This window comes from Meles meles, chromosome 7, assembly GCF_922984935.1.
Source record: "Meles meles chromosome 7, mMelMel3.1 paternal haplotype, whole genome shotgun sequence".
NCBI lineage: Eukaryota > Metazoa > Chordata > Mammalia > Carnivora > Mustelidae > Meles > Meles meles.
In genome coordinates this window covers 150,225,126-150,249,321 of record NC_060072.1, presented here as the reverse complement: position 1 = coordinate 150,249,321, position 24,196 = coordinate 150,225,126, and the positions used below count along the sequence as shown (strand labels likewise).

Genomic DNA, 24,196 nt, shown 5'->3' with positions numbered 1-24,196 from the left:
GTCCTCTGTTACTTTCCATGAATTTATGACCCTTTGTCACCAAATCCTTTTTTGACACAGTCTTAATTGCTGTAGCTTTACAATAAATTTTTATATATGGTATCAGATCTTCCAATTATATTTTATTCATTATGTTCTTGTTACTTACTTGTTTATATTATGGGCCATTTACATTTCCATATAAATATTCTTTTTTTTTTAAGATTTTATTTATTTATTTGACAGAGATCACAAGTAGGCAGAAAGGCAGGCAGAGAGAGAGGAGGAAGCAGGCTCCATCCTGAGCAGAGCCCAATGTGGGGCTCGATCCCAGGACCCTGAGATCATGACCTGAGCCAAAGGCAGAGGCTTTAACCCACTGAGCCACCCAGGCACCCCTCCATGTAAATATTCTTGAGCATTTATATTTCCATATAAATTTCAGAACCCTTTTGTTACTTTCCACACAAAATTCTACTAGAATGTTTATTGGATTTGCACTGAATTTTAAATCAATTTGGGAAAGAACATTTTTTTACAATATTAGTCTTCTAATCTGTGAATATGAGGTATTTTCTCATTATTTAAGTCATTTTTACTTGAATGTTTTGTGGCTTTCTGGATAGAAATCTTGCATATCTTTTGTTAGATTTATTCTTAGATCTGACTTTTTTGGATGATATTGTAAATGATGTATTTTTAAAAAATTTTTTATTTATTTGGGGGCCATAGGGGCAGAGGGAATCTTTTTTTTTTTAAACTTTATTTTTTCAGTGTTGCAGATTCATTGTTTATGCACCACACCCAGGGATCCTCACAATCCCTACACTCCTCAATACCCACCACCAGGCTCACCCAACCCCCTACCCTCCCCCTTCAAAACCCTCAGTTTGTTTCTCAGAGTCCACAGTCTCTTGTGGTTTGTCTCCCCCTCCGATTTCCCCTGATACCCTTCTCGTCTCCTTCTCCCGATGTCATGGAGAGGGAGAGAGTCTTAAGCAGACTCTCTACTGAGCATGGAGCCTGGTGTCAGACTTGAAGTCAGGACCTTGAAATCACAACCTGAGCCAAAGCCGAGTCTGACTCTGAACCGACTATACCATCCAAGCGCCTCTGCAAATTATATCTTAAAATTTTTTTCATTTATTCATTGTTACTAGGGTTGACCAATGAAAGACAAAACTGCAACCTGCAAATTAAAATGTGTGCATTTATATGGAATCTCAAGGATTGCCAACTGGGAGATAGAGTTGACCAAATCAGTATTGTGCTCCGGAGAGATAAAGGAGGTTAGAGTTTTTAAAGAGGAAAGAGGGAATTTATATAAGTTGTTTTAAATGAAATGTGGTTGGTGCTGGTGTGGCTACAGTTAAACTAATCTAAACCTGATTGGTTGCTAGGGCTACTGCTAGTCAAGAAGTGCATTTAGGCCCAATTTTTTTTTTTTAAGGATTTATTTATTTTTAGAGCGAGAGAGCATGTGCCCGCAGGGAGAGGGGCAGAGGGAGAGAGACGGAACTCTCAGGCAGACTCCCCAGTGAATGTGGAGCCTAATGCTAGCCTTGATCTCAGGACCCCAAGATCATGACCTGAGCCAAAATCGAGAGTCCTACGCTCAACTGACTAAGCCACCAGGCTGTCCTCACTTATGTCTGTTCTAACATGCAACACATGCCTTGGCTTTTAGCTGCCTTCAGCAACAGTTCTGAGACTCAGAGACAGGAGATGGGCATAAACCCCACCTCCTCTCCGATCTCCTGATATTATCGAAGACATTTATTAATTTAATAATTAATCTGTAGATTTTGGGGGGTTTCTCTAGAGATAGAAGCAGCTCATCTCCAAATGACAGTTGTAATTACTCTTTTCCAGTCTCTATATATCTTATTTCTTGTCGTATTGCTCTGACTAGGTCTCCAGTATGATGTGGAGTACAAGCGGTGAGTATGGGTGTCGTAACTCATTCTCATTTGTAAAGCTAAAACTTTCATCTTTTTTTCATTGAGTCCACTTTTTCTGGTGTTGGTTTTATGGAGGTACCCTTTTTTGGATTAAGGAGTTTCCAATCTATTCCTATTTTGCTTTGAGTGTTTGAATGAATGAAGAATTTTACCCAATGTTTTTCTGCATTATTGATCTGATTTTATTATTTCCTTTACTCTGTTAATGGGTGAATTGCAAGGATTGTAATAAGCTTGGTCACACTGTATTGTCTTTTTTGTATTTCTGGACTTGATTTGCTGTTATTTTTATTAGGATTTTTGGATTCATGAATATGAATGACATAGGCCTATAACTTTCTCTCTGTGTCCCTTTCAAGTTTTGATATCAGGGTTACATTGATGTCACATAACAACTTGGGATATATTTCCTCTTTTTCTATTCTCAGAAAATTTCTGTAAGATTGGTTTGGGTTTTTTTTTCTTCTTGAAATGTTTCGTAGACTATATGATGGAAGCTCTGTGGTTCTAGAGTGTTTCTTTGTGGGAAAAGTTTTAATCATCAGTCTAACCTTTTTTAATTGATACAGACTTGCTCAGGTTCTCTGAACCTGGGATCACGACCTGAGCCGAAGGCAGAGGCTTTAACCCACTGAGCCACCCAGGGGCCCCTTTTTTGGTTTTTTATTTTAGATTTTCTCAAGATGGATGTTTAGATTATTGCTTTTTTGTGCCCCCTCCCATTAAACGTGCAGTTAGGCTATGAATTTCAAGTACATCTTAAAACTTTTGATGATTAGTATTCATTCCTTTCATTATATTTTCATTCTTTTTGTTGTATTTCTTGATTTTTATTGTGACTTTTTCAGTTATTCAGTTATTTATATTCAGTTATGAATAAGAATAACTTATTCAGTTATTTAAAAGTATGTTTTTTATATACCACATTTTTATCCATTCATCCATTGATGGACATCTAGGTTCTTTCTGTAGTTTGGCTATTGTGAACGTTGCTGCTATAAACATTCGGGTGCACGTGCCCCTTCGGATCACTACGTTTGTATCTTTAGGGTAAATACCCAGTAGTGCAATTGCTGGGTCGGAGGGAAGGAAAAAATGAAACAAGATGGGATCAGGAGGGAGACAACCCATAAGAGACTCTTAATCTCACAAAACAAACTGAGGGTTGCTGGGGGGTGGGGTGTAGGGAGAGGGATAGGGTAGGGATAGGGGGATGGACATCGGGGAGGGTATGTGCTATGGTGAGTGCTGTGAAGTGTGTAAACCTGACGATTCACAGACCTGTGCCCCTGGGGCAAATAATACATTATATGTTAATAAAAATAATTAGAAATGGAAAAAAATGTGTTTTTTAGCTTCCAAAAACATAGGAACTTTTTTTTTAAATTTTTTATTTTATTTATTTATTTATTTATTTGACAGAGAGATCACAAGTAGATAGAGAGGCAGGCAGAGAGAGAGAGAGAGGGAGGCAGGCTCCCTGCTGAGCAGAGAGCCCGATGCGGGACTCGATCCCAGGACCCTGAGATCATGACCTGAGCCGAAGGCAGCGGCTTAACCCACTGAGCCACCCAGGCGCCCCAACATAGGAACTTTTGTGTTCTCTTTTGTTGCTGGTTTTCTTCGGTTCTGCTGTGGGCAGAGAGCAAACTACGTCATCTCAGTCCTTCGAAATTGATGAGGCTTGCTCTCCCTGGGTGTGATCCATTTTGTAAAGGTTCCGTGGGTCATGAGCGGAGCGTGCGTCGTCCCGCACTTGGTGACTGCAGAGGTTTATGCAGATTAGGTGGGGTTTGTTAAGTGTTTTTGTGAAGTTTCTCTATCAGTTGTGAGAGATGTTAGAATGTTGTGATTGGATTTGTCAGTTTTTCTTGGTCGATTGTTTTGCTTTATATGTTTGGACATGTTAAGTACATAAACCGTAGAATATTTCCTAAATAAGTTGAATTTTTTTATTAATGTGAAATGACCCTCTTTTTTCATAGTTATTACACTCTTCCTAGCCTGCTTTTTTTTTCTTAAGATTTTGTTCATTAGAGAGAGAGGGAGCACGAGCAGGAGGAGTGGCAGGCAGAGGGGAAGCAGGCGCCCTGGGGAGCAGGGAGCGCAACACAGGACTCCGTCCCGGGACCCTGAGGTCATGACCGGAGCCGAAGGTAGACGCTTAACCAGCTGAGCCACGTAGACTCCCCAGCTTTCTTTTTAATAATATTTCTACGTGGTACTTTTTTCCTTTTACTCTTTTCTTCACAAACTTTTTATGTCCTTATGTTTAAGATTTGTCTTTTGAGAGCAGCATATACCTGAGTTTTTGTCCTAAGTCCAGGCTGAAAATTCTCTTATTGAAGCTCCTCTGTTTCGATTTAATGTAACTGCTGGTATGTTTGGGTTTTAATCTGTCGTCATAATATATTTTTTATCCATCTTGCTCTCCTTTTTCTCTCCTGTTTGTTATTATTGGGGGTGGTGTTAATAAAGCATTTTATATTCTTTTTTCCCCATCTAATAGCTCGTTATTTATGTATTCTTTTACTATTCTTTTATTAATTACTCTAGGGGCAGTAACTTCTGTCCTTGATGTATCAAGGTGTAATATAAGTTATTTTTCCCACATAATACAAGGAGCTTAAATGTTTCAATTCTGTATGTACTTCTGATCTAGAAGATGTTATTGTTGTGTAGAACGCTCAGCATTTACTTAGATTTCCCTGTGCCTGTCCCTTCTCATTGCTCTGCGTCTGTCGTCACAATCTGAGTTTGCATCTGGGGTTCTCCTTCTGCCGGAGGAACCTCTCCACGGTCTGTGTTACGGTACTACTGTGATGAAGCCTTGCTTTGTGTAAATTACGCCTTATTTACCTCTCATTTTTGCAGGCATAGAATTTTTGATTGGCAGCTATTTTGAGAACTTCGTAGACATTATTTCGTTATCTTTTGACCTCCGTTGTTTTAACAAGTCCATGTGAAGTCGCATTACTACTCATTTGAAGGTACTGTGGCTTTTCCCCTGGTGACTTTAACCTTCCCTTTTATCTTTGGCTTCAGGCAGTTTTCCTATGAAATCCCTGGTCGTTGTCTGGTCACTTGGTTTTGTTTTCTGGGAATAACTCTTCATTCTGAGGCTAAATTTCTTTGTCTGTTGTGGAGAATTCTCAGCCACTCTCTCTTTGAAAGCCAGTTCCTCTTCTGCCCTCCTCTCCTCGTTCTCAGGGTTGCAGCGAGATGTGGCCCTTACTCCCTCCGTGTGCGCCCCAGGCCCCTGCCTGGCCTGCTCTCTTCCGATGCTTCCTTTTGAAAATAATCCTGCAGAATCGAAGTCTCTCCTCAGATCCGTGTGAAGTCTGAGCCGACCCGTTCACAGAGCGCTGTGGTTGCAGGGCTTTTCAGTTCTGTCTGTTTCACGTTCTTTGCTGAAGTTACGAATCTCTTAATTTCTTAAGCATCTGGGTCGTTGTTACCGTAAAGGCTGTGTCTCATACCGCACCCTCTCAACCTCTTCTTGCAGTTTCTGTCTTTGTTCTGTTTTACTTTTCTTTCCCTTTGGTGATACCGTCTTACTCTTTGTGGGTTCGGTTATTTCTGCACGTGTTCTAGATACTGTGGTGAAAAATCATAGGAATGAGGTGACCTCAGGGTGATGTCATCCGAAGAGGATTCCTGTTCGCCTCCGGCAGACAGTCCGGGGCCCCAGGGGTCCTAGACGACATTAATCTCGTCGGCAGTTCGGATGATGTGAAGCCTGAGAGAAACGGTCGTTAATTTCGTAGTTTGTGAGCTCCTTTCATGTTTTGCTATTATTTTATATGTGAAGATTGACTTCTTTGTAGCTTTCTTACTCCTCGGATGCAGCCCTTGGTGTCCAGATTTGAAGTTCGAGGGGTTACAATACGCTCCTCCCGTACTAGGCCCACAGTGCCGATGGTGACCGTCTTAGCCTGGGTCTTTTGAAAGCTTTGCTCCCATCCTTAGCTGCTCCGACGGATTCGCCAGGTGCCTGTGTAGGAGAAATGTGACTCACCTCTTGGCTTTTTGTTTTCCTTCATCTGAAATTTTGCAAATTTTCAGTGTTTGTTTTTTCTTTGATGCCTTCCAGATTTTTTTCTTTTCATTTCAGGTTTTCAGGTTCTCACGGGCAGGTACTTTGCTATGAAAAGAATGTAATGTTCTGTTTAGTAATTTTTATTCCAGATTTCTAACAGTTAATGAGCATGTATACCTGAGTGGTCATACACGACTCAAGTTTATTCAAAGTGTAGGAGTTATGTGTCCACTTTTGGCAAAGGAGAGTTATAATTACTAAGAGAGCTTCATGTATCTCAACTTTTCATAGCTTTCCTTTTCCTAACTTTCAAATATTGTTAACAAAAACAGGACTGTAACTCATCGTTTTTATAATTTTAGGATAAATACCATCTTTGGTTCGCTGCAGACACACATTCAGAGACTGATCAAAGTCAACGATAAGTCCTTTGAAGGTGACAAATTCAAATTCCTAAAAAAAATTCATTTTTTTCATTTTTCTTCACAGCTTATTTCTGATAGGTCTACTTTTATTGTGATTATTATTATTTTTTTAATGAAATGATGTTAAAGCCAGTGTCTTGGTCTGTTTGGGCTTCTGTAACAAAAATACCACAGACTGGGTGATTTCTGAAGAACAGACATTTATTTCTTACAGTTCTGGGTGCCAGCATGGTTGTGTGAGGGGCTTCCAACAAGGTGGTGCATTGACTTCTCCTGTCTTACACGGTGGAAGGGGCCACTTTTGTAATCTAATCCCACTCATGAAGGCTCCACCCTAATGACCTAATCACACTGTGACAAAATACTTTTAAGACAAAGCTATCAGAAAACTAGGACTTGCAGGACCTTCCTCAACATGATAGAAGGCCTTTATGAAAACCCAATACTGTAGACCGTGTGAAAGACTGAAACCCTCCCCCCTAAGATCAGGAGCAAGACAGGTGCCCATTTTCATTACTGCTACTTAACATAGTACTGGAAGTTCTGGCCGGAGGACTCAGACAACTAAACGAAATAAAAGGCATCCAAATTGGAAAAGGAGCATTGAAACTATTTTTGAAGATGACATGATCAGGTATTTAGAAATTCAGAAGGATCCACAAGAAAGTTATCAGAAGTAATAAATTTGTCAAAAATGTAGGGTAATCGGTTGTGTTTCCGTAACACCAGTGGCGAACAGTCCGCAAAGGCAGTAAGGAAACAGCTCCACTCACATTAGCCTGTGAAAGAACAACATGCTTGGGAGCAAACTTGACTAAGCAGATGAAAGGCTTAGACACTATGTTTATAAAACATTGGCAGAAGGAAATTAAGACCAAAATAAGGGAAAGACATCTCGGATTCATGGATGTGAGCACGATACTACCCAAAGCAGTATAGGGTTCAGGACACCCCCCTGAAAATTCCAGTGGCCTCCCCGCCCCTGCCCCCGCCAGAAATGAAAATGCTGATCTTGAAATTCATGCAGAATTGGAGAGGGCCCTGGGTAGCCAAAGTAGCCTTGAAACAGAAGAACAAAGTGGAAGACACAGTTCCCTGTCTCAGAATTGGCTTCAGAATTGCCGTGATCAGAGTGGTGTGGTACTGACGTAAGGACAGACATGGCGTTTAGAATTCCTACATCTTTGGCCCGTTGACTTTTTAATTCCAGCAGGATCAGCATGCCCTGTTAACGAAGTGCCAGGCGCGCAGTGTGGCGATTCGGCTCTGCATCCACCGCTCAGTGCTCACGCGGACGGTGTGCAGCTCCTCTGTTTCCCCATCCCCGACCCCTCTGGGAACCGTCGGTCTGTGCTCTAGACTTGACAGTCCGTTTCTGGGTTTCTCTTCTTTTTCCTTCACTCTTTTGTTTCTTCAGTTCCACATATGAGTGAAGTCATGCTTTGTCTTTCTCTGACCGACTTATTTTGCTTAGCGTAATATATTCAAGTTCTGTCCATGTGAAAGCAAATGTCGGTATCTCGTTCTTCTTTAGGACTGAGTGATATTATGTGTGTGTGTGTGTGAGAGAGAGTCACACCCGACTCTTCTTCATCCATTTCTCAGTTGGTGGGCAGTGGGGCTGCTTCCATAATTTGACTATTTATTTGAGAGAGCCCAAGCAGGGTAAGTGACAGGTAGAGGGAGAAGCAGGCTTCCTGCTGAGCAATGACCCCAGTGCAGGACTTGATCCCAGGACCTTGGGATCCTGACCCCAGCCAAAGGCAGACACTGAATGCACTGAGCCACCCAGTGCCAAAATTAAAAGCTTTTGTGCGTCACAATCACATCAAATCCCATCAAAGTGGAAAGAACTTACCAAATGGGAGAAAAGATTTGTAAAGCATGTAGATTAAAGGGTTGTTTAGGATATGTAAAGAACTACCAACTCGCCAAGAAGAAGATAAATAGCATTAAAAGTGAGCAGGGGACTCCAGTAGACATTTCCCCTAAGAAGATAAATGGCGAACACACAGGAGAAGACGCTCATTGTCATCAGGCACGTGCGGATCAAAACCACAATGAAGTACGATGTCACACCTGCTAAGAGGCTGTGAAATGAAGCAGAAGATAGCAAGTGTTGGCTGGGATATGGAGAAATTAGAACTCGCACACGCTCCTGGTGTGCTGTGAAGTGGTATAGCTGGTGTGGAAGGCCGTGGGGCGATTTCTGGAAAGGGTAAACGTGGCGTGACTGTACGGTCCAGCAGCTCCCCTTCTGGGTGTTCACCCGAAGACCTGAGAGCAAGACCTGGGCAGATACTAGTGTTTATTGGAGCCACTCACAGTCTGTAAGGAGTAGAACCATCCACGTGTCTGTCAGCATATACACATGCCACTGAACTGTACGCTAAAGATGGTTAAAATGGCAGGTTTTATGTTACTGCGCCATACTTTAAAAAATTAATATTCTATAGAAAAAACACTGAATTATACACTTCTAGTGATAAAACATACATGAATTATATCTCAATAAAAGTGTTAAGGGGTGGGGGTGCCTGCGTGGCTCCGTCATTAAGCATCTCCCTTTGGCTTGGGTCATGGTCCCAGGGTCTTGGAATCGAGCCTGCATCGTCCTCCCTGCTCGGCGGGAGCCTGCTTCTCCCTCTCCCCTCCCCTGCTTCTGTTCCCTCTGTCGCTGTGTCTGTGTCAAAAAATAAATAAAATCTTAAAAAACAAAAGTGTTAAAGGGTTAAACATTACTTCCCCATGTACATTTTGTTTTTTAAGCTAGTATTTTGTCAAATCCAGAAGTCAGGAAAGGTCTTGCTTTACTAGTATAGCTAATAAAACAATTGACATCTGCTTGTCATTGTCAGGAATCTTGATTGGTGTTTTACATGCTGTTATTTTCTGCTGTTGAACTAGTGTAATTTGCTTTAAATAAGGTCGGTTTTGGAGCAGAAGTGCTTTGTTTCTCAAGTTCTGCATGTTCTGGACTCGCTACATCTGGAAGCGAGACAGCAGCCGTGGTTCCGGGCTTTAGGGAACGCTGTTCTTTACTCGCGAGACTTAGTAGCCAGCCAGTTACTGTCATAGACTGCACTGGCTTCATTTCTCCTTTTATTTCTGTTTTTAACCTCAAGGCTCATTCAGGAATGTATCCAGTCCGTAGTGCTTATTGTGCACTTCATGGTACAAGTTGTTAAGGGCATAAAGTTTGAAATATGGCCTGCTGTTTAGAAACACTTCGGGTGATGCATATAAAATAATTATACAGCAGTCAGTAGCAACATGGCCTTAGTCGTAACTGTAGACTTTATATATGCAGGTTGTTGTAATAGAAGCGGAATATGACCTAATTGTAACTTTAACTTGATTATGACTAATAAGCAGATTAGAGTAAACGGATATCTTCTGTGAGATACTAACCAAATCCAGGCACATCAAGCACATGAAGGCTAGTATAGATTAGGACCTGACGGTTAGAAGGATATCGCATTTCATTAGAGAAGGAAGAACTCTCCAGGAAACCGTGCTAGGACAGTGGATCACTCTCTGGGATGCCCTTCTCTGTCTTCAGCTTCTGCCACAGTAAAAAGTAACTCCACAGTCTCCATGTGGCATGTCAGTAGTGACTGCAAATTTTCCCAAATTAAGGCCCAATGCCAAACCAGATCAAGAATCTCAGAAAATATCTAGTAGGATGGGTGCCCTCAAAACCGCAGTTTAGGCATATCATTCCAAATTGTGAAAATCAAAGATTAAAAAGAATCCTGAAGAAGCTCACATAGAACACTCACATTCTCAACCATAGAATACAATTTAATAAATATGAAAAGATTAGAAATAATAGTGTCTGTTCTGTTGTTAGACCACAGTGGAATCAAAATAGCAATAACAGACAGCTTGAAATCTCAGATACTTGGACATTAAACTACACATGGGTGGAAAAATCTTGAGAAAGTTTTTTAAAATCTGAATTAAATGAGAATTAAAATATCAAAGTTTGTAGAATACAGCAAAAGCAGTTCTTATAGGGACATGTATAACATTGCATCTATATATGAGAAAAGAAGAAAGATCTGAAATCAGTATTCCAAGCTTTCACCGTAGCCTGCAAGAAGAAATCAAATCCAAAGTAAACAAAAATAGAGCGGAAAAATGAAATTGTCAGTTGGAAGTAAATAGTAAAATGAAGTCAAAATCTAGTTATTTGAAAAGATCAATAAAACCAGCGAGTCTCTTGACAAGCTAACTTGAAAACAGATACAAATAACTAATATTGGAAGTGAAAAATGAGCAGGGAAAGGGGGAGGGGGGAAGAGGAGCTATCAGTACTGATCCTCTAGGCTGTGAAAGGATAATAAAGGAAAGTTATAAACATCTCTGAACCCACAGACTTGACAACTGAGATGAAATGGATCAATTCCTTGAAAGACATGATCTAGCAAAAGTTCTGCAAGAAGAAATAGTTTGTGTAGGCCTATGTAAAATAAATTGAATCAGTAATTAATAAAATTTCAAAAACAAAAAGCACCGGGCCCAGATGGGTTCACTGGTGAATTCGCCCAAACATTTATGGAAGAATTTATACCTGTTCTCCACAGTCTTTTAGAAGGTAGAAGCAGAAGGCATACTCTTCTGTGGGACCAGCAATACCCTAATACCAAACCAGACAAAGACATTGCAAGAAAAGAGATGGCCAGTATCTCTCATGTACATAAGTGTAAAAATCTGCAACAAAATATTAGGAAATCAAATCTAATATTGTATAAAAAGTATTATGCCCCGTAACTAAATGGGGTTTGTCTCAGGTTTGTGTGGTTGCTTCTGTATGTGGACATCAGTCAGTGTAATCCATCATACCAACAGGCTAAAGATATATCATGTCATTAATAGATGGGGAAAAAAAATTTGGCAAAACCCAACACCCGTTCATAATAAAAGCTAGCAAACTAGGAATAGAGAGGCATTTCCTCACCTTGATACAGTCTACTTACCTAAACCCTGTACGAACATCATCATACTTAATGATGTTTCCTGCTGAGATTGGGAACAAAGCAAGGATGTCTCCTCCTACCATCCCTTTCAACATTGGACAGGAAGTCCTAGGTAAAGCAATAAGACAAGAAAAGGAAATAAAAGTACACAGATTTGGAAGAGAGAAATAAAACTGTCTTCATTTACAGATGACATGATTACACAGAAAATCTGAAAGAATTGACCTGAAACTAATAATCGATGATAGCAAGGTCATATGACAAGAACATTAATATATAAAAGCCTATCACTTTCCTATGTACCAGCAACAAACAAGTTGAATTTCAAGTTAAAAACACATTATATTTGCATCATCACCCCCCAAATGGAATGTATAAATCTGACAAAATATGTATAAAGTCTATATGAGGAAAACAGCAAAATTCTGATGAAATGAATGGAGAGGGAACCCTTGTTCATGGGTAGGAAGACTTAATATTGGCAACATGTCAGTTCTTCCCAATTTGATCTATAGATTCCGTGCTATCACAGTAAAAATCCCAGGAAGTCATATTTTGGGTATCTACTAAGTGATTCTAAAATTAGTATGGAGGGACAAGAGATCCAGAATAGCTAATACAATATTGAAGGAGAAGAACAAATTTAGAGATTTCAAGACATACTGTAAAGCTATGTTAATTAAGATATGGTCGTATTGGTAATGTAGCAGACAAATGGATCAGGGGAACAGAAGAGCCTGGAAGTTGACCCACGTGAACATAGCCGATGATCTCTGGTAAAGGAGGAAGGCGGTATAATGGAGCAAAGGACATGTCTTCCTCAAGTGGCGCTAGGATGACTGTGCATCCACATGCAGAGAAATGCATCTAGACACAGACCTTACTCACTTTACCATAGTTAACTCAAAATGGATCATGGACCTACAATTTAAAATGCAAAACTGTGAAACTTCTGGAAAATAACGTAAGAGATGACCTACCTGTCCTTGAGTATGGCAGTGACTTTTTGGATACGACACCAAGACAAAACCCTGGAAAGTAATAATTGATCAGCTGGACTTGATTCAAATTAAAACCTTTTGTTCTGTGAAGGACAGTGTGAAGAGAATGGTAGGACCAGCCACATATTGGGAGAATATTTGTGAAAGACACGTCTGATGAATGACTGTTACACAAAATGGGCAACTCTTAAAACGCTAAGAAATTGGACCTGATTAAAAAGTGAACAACAAATTTGAACCGACAGCTCGCTGAGGGCGATGGGCAGGTGGAAGGTGAGTGCAAGAAGAGACGTTCGGTGCCCTGTATCCTCGGAGAGCTGCAGAGTGAAACCGCTGGTTTATTCCCACACCTGTGAGAACGGCGGGCGGCCAGAACGCGGGGCAGCACCCAGCCTGAGGAGAGTGGGGAATAGGAGGAGCTCAGTGCCGGCAGGAGTGCTGAATGGTGCCGCCACCTCGGGAGACGCGTTTCTCACAAAACTGCGTGTTCTGTGCGATCCAGCTGTTGCACTGCTTGTTAGTTAGCAAAGGACCGGAAAACGTACGCATAGAAACCTGTGTGGGGTCGTTGAGCGCAGCTTTATGCATAATGGCCCAAACATGGGAGCAACCTAGATGTCTTATAGTCAGTGAATGGGAAATAAACAGTGTTACGTCCATACGAAGGAGTGTTATTCAGCACTAAAAAGAAATGAGCTCTCACACCATGAAAAGACATGGAGGGAATCTTAAATGCATATTACTAAGTGAAAAGAGCCACTCTGAAAAGGCCACATGCATCCCGTATGGTTCCAACTGTAGGACATTCTGGAAAAGGCAGGATGATGGAGGCAGTAAAGAAACCCGTGGTTGCCGATGTCCTGGAGGGATGGATAGGAGGGACACGGGAGTTTTAGGACAGGGAAGTTACTCTGTGCGTTCCTTGGACGGTGCATCCTTGTCTTAATGCGTGTGTGAAAACCCATAGAGTTTACGGCAGCGGGAGTGAACCGTGAGGGAAACGGTGGTCTTTGGGGGAAAACAGTGGTGTGTCAGTGCAGGTTTGCTGATTGTGACAAATGTGATTTCTGGCTTGGGTTATTGATAACAGGGCAGGAGGCAGATGTGTGTGGACCTGGGACACTTTGTATCTCCTGCTGGATTTTGCTGTGAACTGAAAACTGATCTACAAAACAAAGCTGGTTAGTGTTACTACTTTTTAAATAGTTACTCTCAGATGGGTTAAGAAGTCAATATTAAAAATTAAAAAATAGGAAAATACACTCAAAATACACTTGAGTATTTTTCTGACCTGAATGTGGAAGGAATTCTAATCCGAAAAGTTATCATAAAAGAGTACATATTCACGAGGCGCCTGGGTGGCTCAGGGGGTTAAAGCCTCTGCCTTCGGCTCAGGTCATGATCCCAGGGTCCTGGGATCGAGCCTCACAGGCTCTCTGCTTGCTGGGGAGCCTGCTTCCTCCTCTCTCTCTGCCTGCCTCTCTGCCTGGTTGTGATTTCCCTCTGTCAAATAAATAAAATATTTAAAAAGAAAAGAATACATAGTCAGCTATATATCTGTATAATTTCATTTAATGTTTACTAAAGACAAAAGTATTTTAGGAATAACCTTAATATATAAATATGTTAATATATAAGTGGAAAAATGGTATGCATAGACTGTCAATAAAAGTAACTTAAAATTATAAGTAAAGTAAAAAATTTTAAAAATTAAAAAAATTAAATTTTAAAAATTAAAAAAAAAAAATTACGGGTAGACTTGAGTGCCTGGGTGGCTTAGTCGGTTAAGCATCTGCCTTCAACTCAGGTCATGTTCCTGGGGTCCTGGAGATCGAGTCCTGCATCGGGCTCCCTGCTCAGTGGGACGTCTGCTTCTCCTTCTTCCCTGTTCCTCCCCTCTGCTTGTGCTCTCGCTGTCAAATAAATAAATAAAAATATTAAAAAACAATTGCAAGTAGAATTTGGAAAAATTTCAACTTAACCTAAGTAATAAAGAAATGACATTATACGGTGAGATTAAATTTTAAATTCCATGTAATATTGGATGAAATTACAAAATTTACAAAACATATTTGTTGGTATAATAGTAAAACTTGAGCCCAACCCCACCAGCAGAGACACCAGAACATGCTTGATGCCGTGTGTCCTCCTGGGGGGTCCTCTTGGACTCTTCTCTGCCTCCCACTGTTTTAATCTCCTTCCTGTCATGTTTATCGCTTCCTACAACACGCGGTTTTCCCGTATGTGTATTTTTCTCCAAGTATTGCATTGTTCAGTTTTGCTTAATTTTTAATTCCCTGATTTGACTTTTTAAATTTTCTCCTCCAGTTCGTAGTGTTTGCAGGGTGTGAAGGAAGATACGTAGGTGGAGGGCTCGGGTTACGTCTGGGTTTGGAGGGTGGAGAGCGCCGGCGTCACCTGGGAGCTAGCCAAAAACCCGTTAGGATGGCTACTGCCAAAACCCAGACAATGACAAATACCGGTGAAAACGAGGAGAAATTAGAACCGTGTGCAGCAGCTGCTGTGGAGGAGAGTACGGCAAGTCTGAAAAGTGAGCCTTGTCGGGGTGCCTGGGTGGCTCAGTGGGTTAAAGCCTCTGCCCTCGGCTCGGGTCATGATCTCAGGGTCCTGGGATCGAGCTCCACATCGGGCTCTCTGCTCAGCGGGGAGCCTGCTTCCTCCTCTCTCTCTGCCTGCCTCTCTGCCTGCTTGTGATCTCTGTCTGTCCAATAAAATCTTAAAAAAAAGAAGGTGATGGCCTTTACGTGTACTTTGCCACAATAAGAGAAATTGCGGAAAAATCAGTGGAAAGGTTTTGGTTTTGTGTTTTTGTTTTTTAAACTATAAGCCTCTTGAGAATCACTTTCTGAAGGAGCTCCTCTCCTGAAGGAGCCAAAAAAAAAGATTGAGGAATGAGTTAAATCTCTCTCCAAGTCTTAGTGTTTTTTGTTTCTGTTTTTTTTTTTTAAATATCTTAGTCTTTGCTGTAACACAAACGAAGGCTTCCTCTGGGACTTGTTGTTCCCATAACAGCTGCAAATGTTGAATTTCATCATTTCGTATCAGAGCTTATCGTGTCCTAACCGCGAGGCCACCTTGAAAGGGATGATGAGGCCCATCCCGTCCTAGTTGAGTGGATAGATTCTCCTGAGGAATTTCTAGCTCTTTGCGCAAGGAGCTGCCGCCGTGAGAGGCCTGTCAGCCCGCGGTCGCTAGAACGTGGAGAGCTGAGTTCAGTCCGGGGGTGGGTGGGGAGCCGGTCGGAGGAGGAGCGGGGAAGGCAGAGAAGCGCTCAGGCACGGGCCGACAGGGCGGCTCCGAGGAGTCGGGTAGTAGCAGTGTCGGCGCCGGTGGGAGGCCTGCGGGGGGCTGGGGCCGGCCACGTCTGTGACGACCTGCACTGAGAGACTGTCTGTGCCACAGATCTGAGGAGCTCGTTTTCTAGGGTTTTCTTTTTATTGATAAACACCAAATCGCTGTCTTTTGATACCGAACCGCATTGCTCGTGTTTACCCGGCAGCCGAAGGACTCGCGTTGACTGGCTCAGTGCTGCGCTCCCGGGGCTCGAAGAGTGGCCGCCTGTCCCAGGCCCGTCAGAGCCATGCTCGGGAACGGGTGACTCTAGATGCGTAAGAAGGGAACATCCGCGTGGGGGTTTTAGACAGATCTTGTCCTGAGAGGTGAGGCTGGTTTTGCTGCTTTTGTAACGCGTCTCAGGCTTCGCTGTGCTCCGCTTACTTGGGCTTGCGTTCTTTGAAAGGCTCCCTTTGGGCTCCCGAGCATCTCCCTTACGATTTGCGTGTCTGTGGTGACACGGTTCAGATCCAGGTGGATCTGAAAAGTCTTCGGCTTTCATGGTACGTCTGCTTTCCTGAAGTGCGCATTACTTAAAATTCTTCAGTCTCCACTTTAACCGTCTCCAGCCGTCTGGTGACATCACTTCCAGAGTCCCTGTTCTTAGTGTCCCCGCTGCTCTTTCGGTGGTTCTGTTATATAAATACTTATACATACTCTTTAGGTCTTATTTTAAAATGTTCGCTTTGGTGTTGTATATTTTCTGTAGTTCTGAATAAATTAATTGTACGCGTCTGCACTTAGATCAGGCTGCGTTGCATGTCTCCGCGACACGATCACTGCCTGGCATGGACTGTGGCCCGTTGCAGGCGTCGTAGCCCTTCTGATCGCATCTTGGCTTCAAACAGCCAATATCTTTTAAAGAAATTAAGGAGATTCCTCTTAAATTTCCCCATATGCTTACCATTCTGCGGTGTTCCGTAAGCAGGAGGCGGTGTCCCGGGTGCGGACTCCCCCAGGACGCATTCAGGTGGCCTCGCCCGGCGCCTGCCGTGCAGCTGGGGGTTCTCGTGTCTGTCAGACTCTGCCTGCGCTGGGCTCTTGTCGGGCAAGGACGCGGGTCTTACATGGGTAAACCCTCCATCGTGGCGTTCCGTGCCTCACCCGGGGCAACGCGCGTGTGGTGGAGACGGGGCTTGGGGGGCATCTGCAGAACCCGGCGACTTGCACTACCGCCCTTCACCGTTCGATGTCATCCGTGATGGGCCGGACCTTCTCCCCGAGGCCTGGCCGCTCGGGTCGGTGGCTCCGGAGCAGGTGCACGGACAGCGGGCGTCTCTGTGCGTTGGAAGTCGCTTCTTTCCAAACACGCGTCCGTCAGCTCTAACGGTAGTTGCTGCATTTCGTTCTGTGTCCAAGTCTGTCCTGAACCAACTGATCGTCCGTAAGCTTTCTCAGAGGTCGAGCGCTGGCTGCACGCCTGGCCGTTCTGTCTCCGAGCGAACGCTGCGACGGTGACGAGAGCCGGGGAGGCCGTGGGGGCTGACGGTGCTGCCGCCAGGACTGCTCCTCTGAGAGGTGCCATGTTCCGCGGCGGCCGCTGCTCCGGGCTCGCGGGAAGAGCCTCTCGCTGAGCTCCGATGGAGGCTGCTGGCTTCACTGGGTCTGTCAGAGGGAGAGTGAGAACGGACTCGGCTGTGGAGGGGAAAGGGGAAGCGGAGACTTTTAGGGTCCGCCGGCTAGTCCTGGGACACAGGAGGGTGTCAAGAATGAGTGTCCTTCACTCATTCTCCTGCTCTGAAACATAGGAAGGGGCAGGTCAGGGAGGTTTGGGTTCACCTCTCGCCCGAGGGCTGCGCACACGAGCCTGTGTGATCGAGGGACCCGGCAGCTCGGCGTGCGATGACGGTCCCTCTGTGCCCGGTGGGGGCCCCGTGCACGAGAGCCTCTGTGGCAGCCCGGCCCGCCCGACACCCAGCGGGCAGCCGCGGCCCTCCTAGACCTGACGCAGCTGGTGGCTCTCCTCACTTCGCTCAGAATGTTGACATTTGAATGAAATAGCGATCCTGGTTCCGAGTAGGAAAGAGCAGCTGCCCCGGCCCGAGCCCATGCCCATTTCCGATGGTGTGGCCCCCACGTCCTCCTCTGGGCCCCTGGTTCCCAGCCTTTCATGCCTCGGTCAGAAACACAGTCTCCTCACTATTTGGAAAGAAAGAGAATGTGTTTGCATTTGTCAGTATGTCTACATAAACTTGAAATCCCAAACTTGGAGTGTGATACACTAAGAACCGCAGAATTGGGGCTTCGGTTCCATTCCCGGGGACCTGTGAGATCACAGTTACCCACAGCGCAGTGCCGAACCGTGAGAGTCTGCGTTGTTTGGCTTTCGAATGAAATGGGTGAATAGGGTGACCACGTGTCCTTCTTGGGGAGATGTTCATAACTCTTTGGCCTTAAAGTGTCATAAAGTGAATGACAATTTTTACAAAGTAGCTGGAAACGTAGACGGTAGACACAGAAGTTTGACGCACTCCGTCCTGCGTTAGCACCCGCCAGCGCTCAGGAGGCAGAGTCTTCTGCGTACGCCGAAGGTGGTTCCTCTTGTAATCCTTGCTTTCTTCCCCTTATGTTCTTGTGTCCTGCAGTCACAGAAGTGAACAGGTCATGGCACGTTTAACAAAAAGGCGACAGGCGGATACAAAAGCCATCCAGCACCTCTGGGCAGCCATTGAGATTATACGGAACCAGAAGCAAATCGCCAACATCGACCGTATTACAAAGTAAGTACATTTAAGAAGAAATGTCCTCATAAGGTTTCCTGTAAGATTTGGGGGGGGGGAGTGCCAAAATAACTTAATTATTATGCTCATCAACACATGACAAAATGGCACTTTTTGCTGGTATGCACTTGTCAGAAAAACAGACATAGATAGGCAGCTTGTGTTAAGATGTTTAATAAATACCGGAGACGTAAAATACCAGTGTGTACGGTTTATAGCAGCTTTTTAATAATTAAAGATTTTTTATTAAAAAGGCTTTGCATTTATTTCTCTGAGTATTCTGAAGGGAATAAAGCTAAATTCATCTCTTTATAAATGTTTGCATGATACGTTTTGGTAATTTAGATGGAATTTCTTTATTCTTTGTATAGCTTCCTTACATGCTGCCTGTGAAAACGGGAGACGTGATTTATGAGCCCCTTGAATGAAATGCTTATTTTGTCTTAATAAGTAACAGAATGGAGCGCCACGTATTTTTGTCTCTTACCTGCATTCTGTTAGAGCCGGCGCAGGCTGCTCACGGGGGGCGGGACGAGAGGGGTGCAGTGTGCGGTTCCTAGTCCGTGTTGGCCCTGTAAGCCTGGAGTTGGCCGTGCTCACCTCCTGCCCTGCAGGCCGAGAGAAGGAGAGTAGGTAACACTTAGGGGCAACAGGAGTAAAGTAAAGAGCACGTAATAAGTCAAATTAATATGTTTTTATGAAAAGCAAATAATTTGAGGATGTGTTACAAAGTGGAAGCTATAGTGAGGTCATACTGGCCTGAAAATATTTTTCCCAAACTTCAGGAACAAGAAGCTGTCAGTATTTTCCTGCGGCTGCAATTTTCTTGAAAATAAACCACAGTTTATGTACATTACAGTTACTCGTGGAAGAATGTGAGATCAGACGCTGCGCCTTGGATTTAATGTTTAACTTAGGGTCGCTGACCGACAGAGTAGTGTCTCCCTCTCCCAGCACTGTGGAGCTCCTGCCCGGGGCACTCACTAGTCCTTGGTGGCCGCGGTGGGGCAGACGACCGGCCGCGTGCGCACAGACGTCTGTCAGTGGGAGCACACGCCCTCGGGTATCCTGCACCCTGTCCCATCTTTGTCGGCACAGACTCAGGCCACCGAGGCTGGTTTTTCTCCATGCGTGAGGGTCCGTAGATCTGAAGGTGGTAGGAAGAAACGTATCCACCTACCAAAAAATCCATGTCTTACCAGTGTTGTCTAGAGATGAAAAGGAATAAGAAAATCGGAGGGTAAGTGTTGGCAGGAGTGGCGGTCCGGTCTCCCCCTTTCCGAGTGCCGCTCCTGCCTGTTCTGGGCGCCCGCCATGGCATCCATACTTTGGTCACAGCCTGCCTGTCCTTAGTTCCCCGTGTGGCCGTCGGCCCCCAGAGGGGCTGTGTGCATAGCCAGCTGGCCTGGGCCCAAGCATCTGGGCCACGCTGGTGTCCTTGTCACCCTGGCGGGAGCACGTTCAAAACACTGCTGCCCCCCCACGATGGGCAGTCAGGAGTCTGGTCTGTATTCTGAACAGGTGAATTCTTTCCCAGTCTCTGGTTAACTTAGATCAAGACGCTCTGCTCCGTTACAGCCGAGCCTGAACATCACTGTCCTCTCCTGTCACACCCGTGTGACATTCCTGCTGGCCCTGGCGCAGCTGCGGTAGGGAGGCACGTGTGCTCTCCAGGACCCTTCTCTACCGCGTCTGGTGAGAACGAAGGCTCCGCGGCTCCCCGCACACCCGCCCCCACCCTGTTGGGAAGCCCGGCAGACCCCACACACTGCAGTAACTTCTGTGTGACATTCAAGCTCTGCTTGGTTTGTTTCCCGCAAAAGTGCCGTTAAGGTCCCCATCAGTGGGAAGTTCTCATTCACCCCCGTGGTGGCTTCTTTTGCACTTTATGTGTTGAAGACGCGCGTTCATTGGCTCTGGCTGGTCGCATCTGGCGGTGGATTTGTTCCTCTGCATTTCGTGGGAGCGGATAGTTGCCCTCGAGGCTTGGGTGGGGCGAGACCGGTCACAGGTGCCCTGTCCTCCTACCGAGAGGCCGTGGTGCGGGTACCGCGCGTGGGCAGCTAGTCGTGTCGGCAGCGCCAGTAATTCATTAAGGATTGCCAGACTGTGGTGATCTAAGCTCATATTTCCGTTGTAAACTGGAATGCCTCTGTGCGGACCAGACTTGCCGTCACGTGCTCTCGGGCAGTCCTCTGCTGTGTTCACACCCGAAGGTGGAATAACAGACCCTTTCCCTCTTTCACCAGTTTTTAAAATAGCAACTTCTAATGGTAACCAGTTAGTTTTTTTAATGTCATTTGCAATTCAGGCATTTCAGTACTTTTGATATACTTCAGTCCATTTCTGACAAAATCCTGACTTATGCTCAGACGTTTTCTATCTTCACTGGTTGGAGCCTCTCTGTGTGGGCTCCTGAAGTGGGGCTCTGCTTTCTCACCCAACGGGGTTTTTCAGGCTCACCGCTTTTGCAGCCCACCCCAGACCTAGAACCTTTGATTTCTCCAAGGGGCTCTGGTTTCTGTCGAATAGAAATTGAGTCTCAGAAGCACGTCTGGCCCTCCGCATGCTCACTGCGGCTTGGTCTTTCCCGGCCTTCTCATGGGCAGAGAGTAAATAAATAAGTAAGAGAAAAAACGCCTTATGAATGCTTACTTTTACTTTTGGAATTTGTGGCTATTGGATTTTCTGTAACTCTTCTACCAAAAATCTTTATTTCTTTTCTTACGCAGTGAGGCGGTCATGAATCGTAGTTAGTTGTTGTATCCAACATTATTTGCCGAGCGGCTGGAGAGTAATGCACGGAGGCTGTAACCAGTCCTGTGTTTCCTGGAAGTGGTGTAGGGTGTCATCCCTGTTCTCGAACCGCTGGAGCGGGTCTAACCGGCCGAGGGGGGCGGGAACAGTTGCCCGGTGCGCTGTCTTCTCACAGCGAGCGTCGGTTCCCTCTGCGGTTGGTGTGTGTCTCACGGTCACGGGCAGCCCTTGGGGTCCAGAGTGCATTCTCCGGTCGATTTCTTTTTTATATTCCTTTCCCCCAGTTTTACTGAGATGTAAATGACATACGATACGGTGTGTACACAGGGTACAACATCGTGATTTTGTGCTTGTACCCACCGCGAAACAGTCACTTCATTCTGTCCCCTCGCATGGTCACACGTTTTGTTTCTGTGGTGAGAGGCCTCCTCCGTCAGCACCTTTCAGACACATCCGTTATTGTGAACAGGAGTCAGCATGCCGAACCCGACACGCCCGGGACGAATTTCTCTTACAACTGAAGTTTGTACCTTTTGCTCCCTTCCCCGTTTCACGCGCCGCTGGCCACCCCCAACCTGTTCTGCGAGTCTGGCGCTCGGTCTTTGTAGCTAACGCCTGTGAGAGGGTGCAGGGTCTGGGTGCTGCTGTCTGACCCACTCTGCTTAGCACAGTGCCCTCGGGATCCGTCACACCGGCCCAGGACGGTGGGATTTCCTCTCTCACGGCTGAGTCATTGCTGCGTGTGTGCACCACGTCGTCCTCACGCACGCTTCTGCCGGTGGGCACGTGGGCTGTTTCCACGCTGTGGCCGCGGTGACGCGTGCTGCCATGGACGTGGTGGGGCATGGACAGCTTTCTGCAATAGTGATTCACTTCTTTCGGATAAACACCCAGCAGCGGGATTGCTGGATGGTGCGGTCGTTCTGTTTTAGTGTTCGGAGTAGCCTCCACGCCCGCTTTCCGAGTGGCTGCACCGTCTGGGAGATCCGTGGTCAAGACCTCATGGGAACCGACCTTCGGGTTCTCGCCGGTGCGTCACAGGGGCTGCAGCCTTTGACTGCATCAGTTTGGACACAAAGTCCTTAGCTCGTCTGTTTTCTTTCTTTGGTGTGTTTATGTGTTCTGTGTGCCGTCTGTGGGCCTCTTGTGGTCGCCACGCACCCCAGGAAAGAGGCCTGCGTGTTTTTTACCAGTTTCTTTTAAGTTGCTCCCTGTTTTTAGAACAGAGTTTTGTTCTGTTCAAGAACGGTAACTAACAGAAACTTCTTGGGCGGGTTCTGTTATTTGGGGTGGAAAGTGCTTTCACCGGAGGCATCAGTCTGAAGTCAAAGTATGTATATGGTGTGGAGTTTGATTTGTAATGAGTGGTCAGGCTGTCCCTCTCATTTAAAGGTGCGTGTTTATAAACTGGCAGTTGATTATGTAAAATTCCGTAGTCCTCATTTGAGAGCTAAGTAGACACAAGTAAATTTGGGTATCTCAGTAAAAACATTTTACGTTTTTAGACACTGAAGTATGGTTTGTGATGCTAAATCATCATAAAACTGAAACCAGCAAGTCATTTTATGTTAAAAAACACAAGAGTCATTTGAGATGCAGGTAAGCACAGGCAAGATTTTATATAAAACAAATATTTACAACATTTTTGTGCTTAAGATCATGGTGTTAGCTCTTGTTTAAGTCGGGAACAAAGATTAAGAATCATAGGCAGGGACACCTGGGTGGCTCGGTTGGTGAAGCGTCTGCCTTCAGCTCAGGCCACGCATGATCCCGGGGTCCTGGGACGGAGCCCTGCGTCGGGATCCCTGCTCAGCGGGGAGCCTGCTTCACTCTCTCCCTCTGCCCCTCCCCTTGCTTGTGCTCTCTCTCTCTCAAATGAGTAAAATCTTTTAAAAATATATATATGACAGCAAAATCAGTAACAAATGAAATTTAAACTTTCAACCCCTAAGAGTTCCTATATTATTCATAATTCACTGTGTCATTTACAGTCACCTGTATTTCAGTATCCCATAAAGTAAGTCATGCATGTCACTCCTGTTCCGTCTTGAACACACACATGATCCTCACCTCCAACGTGGATAACCATCAGGCGGCGTTAGCGTTTTGTATTCTCAGCCATAGTCACGACAGAAATGCGATCTGTTGAAGCAGGTATGGATTTTATGTTCTTCTCTGCCGGGGTCACGGGCTGGTTTGTGCCGTTGCGAGGGGTCAGACGACTCTGTGCCAGCCGGACAGGGCGAGGGACCCTTTCTGTTTTCCTGCTGTCTCGGACACTTGGGACCGTGTGCTTCTGGAGTGATGTGCTCGATGCGTGTGGTTAGGCTGATGTGGGGCCGGAAGACTTCCCATTCCCGTGCGAGTTTCAGATCAGGGCATCAATTCATGACCTGTATCGCTTACTCTAGGGTCACACCCCAGGTGTAACTGTGCCCTCTGACCTCTTGTGATACGTTTGCAGTGACCGCGTCCTCCTGGAGTGCCGCCTGTCACTATAGACAGGTGCAAGCCCGCGCTGGGAGCCGTCCGAGTGCAGCGGACGTCTCGGGTTCCAGGAGGCACGCTCCATCTCTGTACTGGCTTGTCGAGGATTCACTCCATGAAACACCTAGAGCTGTGAAGTTACCATTTTGCTTTGTCTCTGTGTCATTTTCTTTCCTTTTTTTGGCGGACAACACAAAAATAAGGAGTGCTTTCCAAATTTGTGTGTGCTGCTTACAGGGGCCATGCTGATCTTCTGTGTGTCATTTGGTCTTAGCGTGTGCTGATAGAGCGAGCCCTGTGTGGATCCCCCTCCCTTGCCGGGCTTGCCGAAGAGGAGGGGGATGGCCATAGCCTGCTGAGTCTTTGGAAACAAGTTATTTTGGAAAACCAGCCATTAATATTATGCTGTGGATACAATCCCAAGAATTCTTCACAAAGTTACCAACTGCGTACCCATTTCAGTCTGTGATGATTTATTCTTTCTTATGTTG

At 45.1% G+C, this 24,196-nt stretch overlaps 1 protein-coding gene across 7 annotated transcripts in view; it reads left to right on the top strand.

The window, feature by feature from the left end:
- Positions 1–24,196, top strand: part of ZMYND11 (zinc finger MYND-type containing 11) — a 114,266-nt gene that overhangs the window by 27,674 nt on the left and 62,396 nt on the right. For 6 of the 7 annotated variants that reach the window (XM_046013437.1, XM_046013439.1, XM_046013441.1 and 3 more), the window contains exon 2: positions 18,327–18,461. In XM_046013437.1, coding sequence (XP_045869393.1) covers positions 18,346–18,461 — 116 coding nt within the window. In that variant the 5' untranslated portion in view covers positions 18,327–18,345. Of the gene's footprint in view, positions 1–18,326; positions 18,462–24,196 lie in introns of those variants that run through there. The other variant, XM_046013442.1, reaches the window with a different exon arrangement.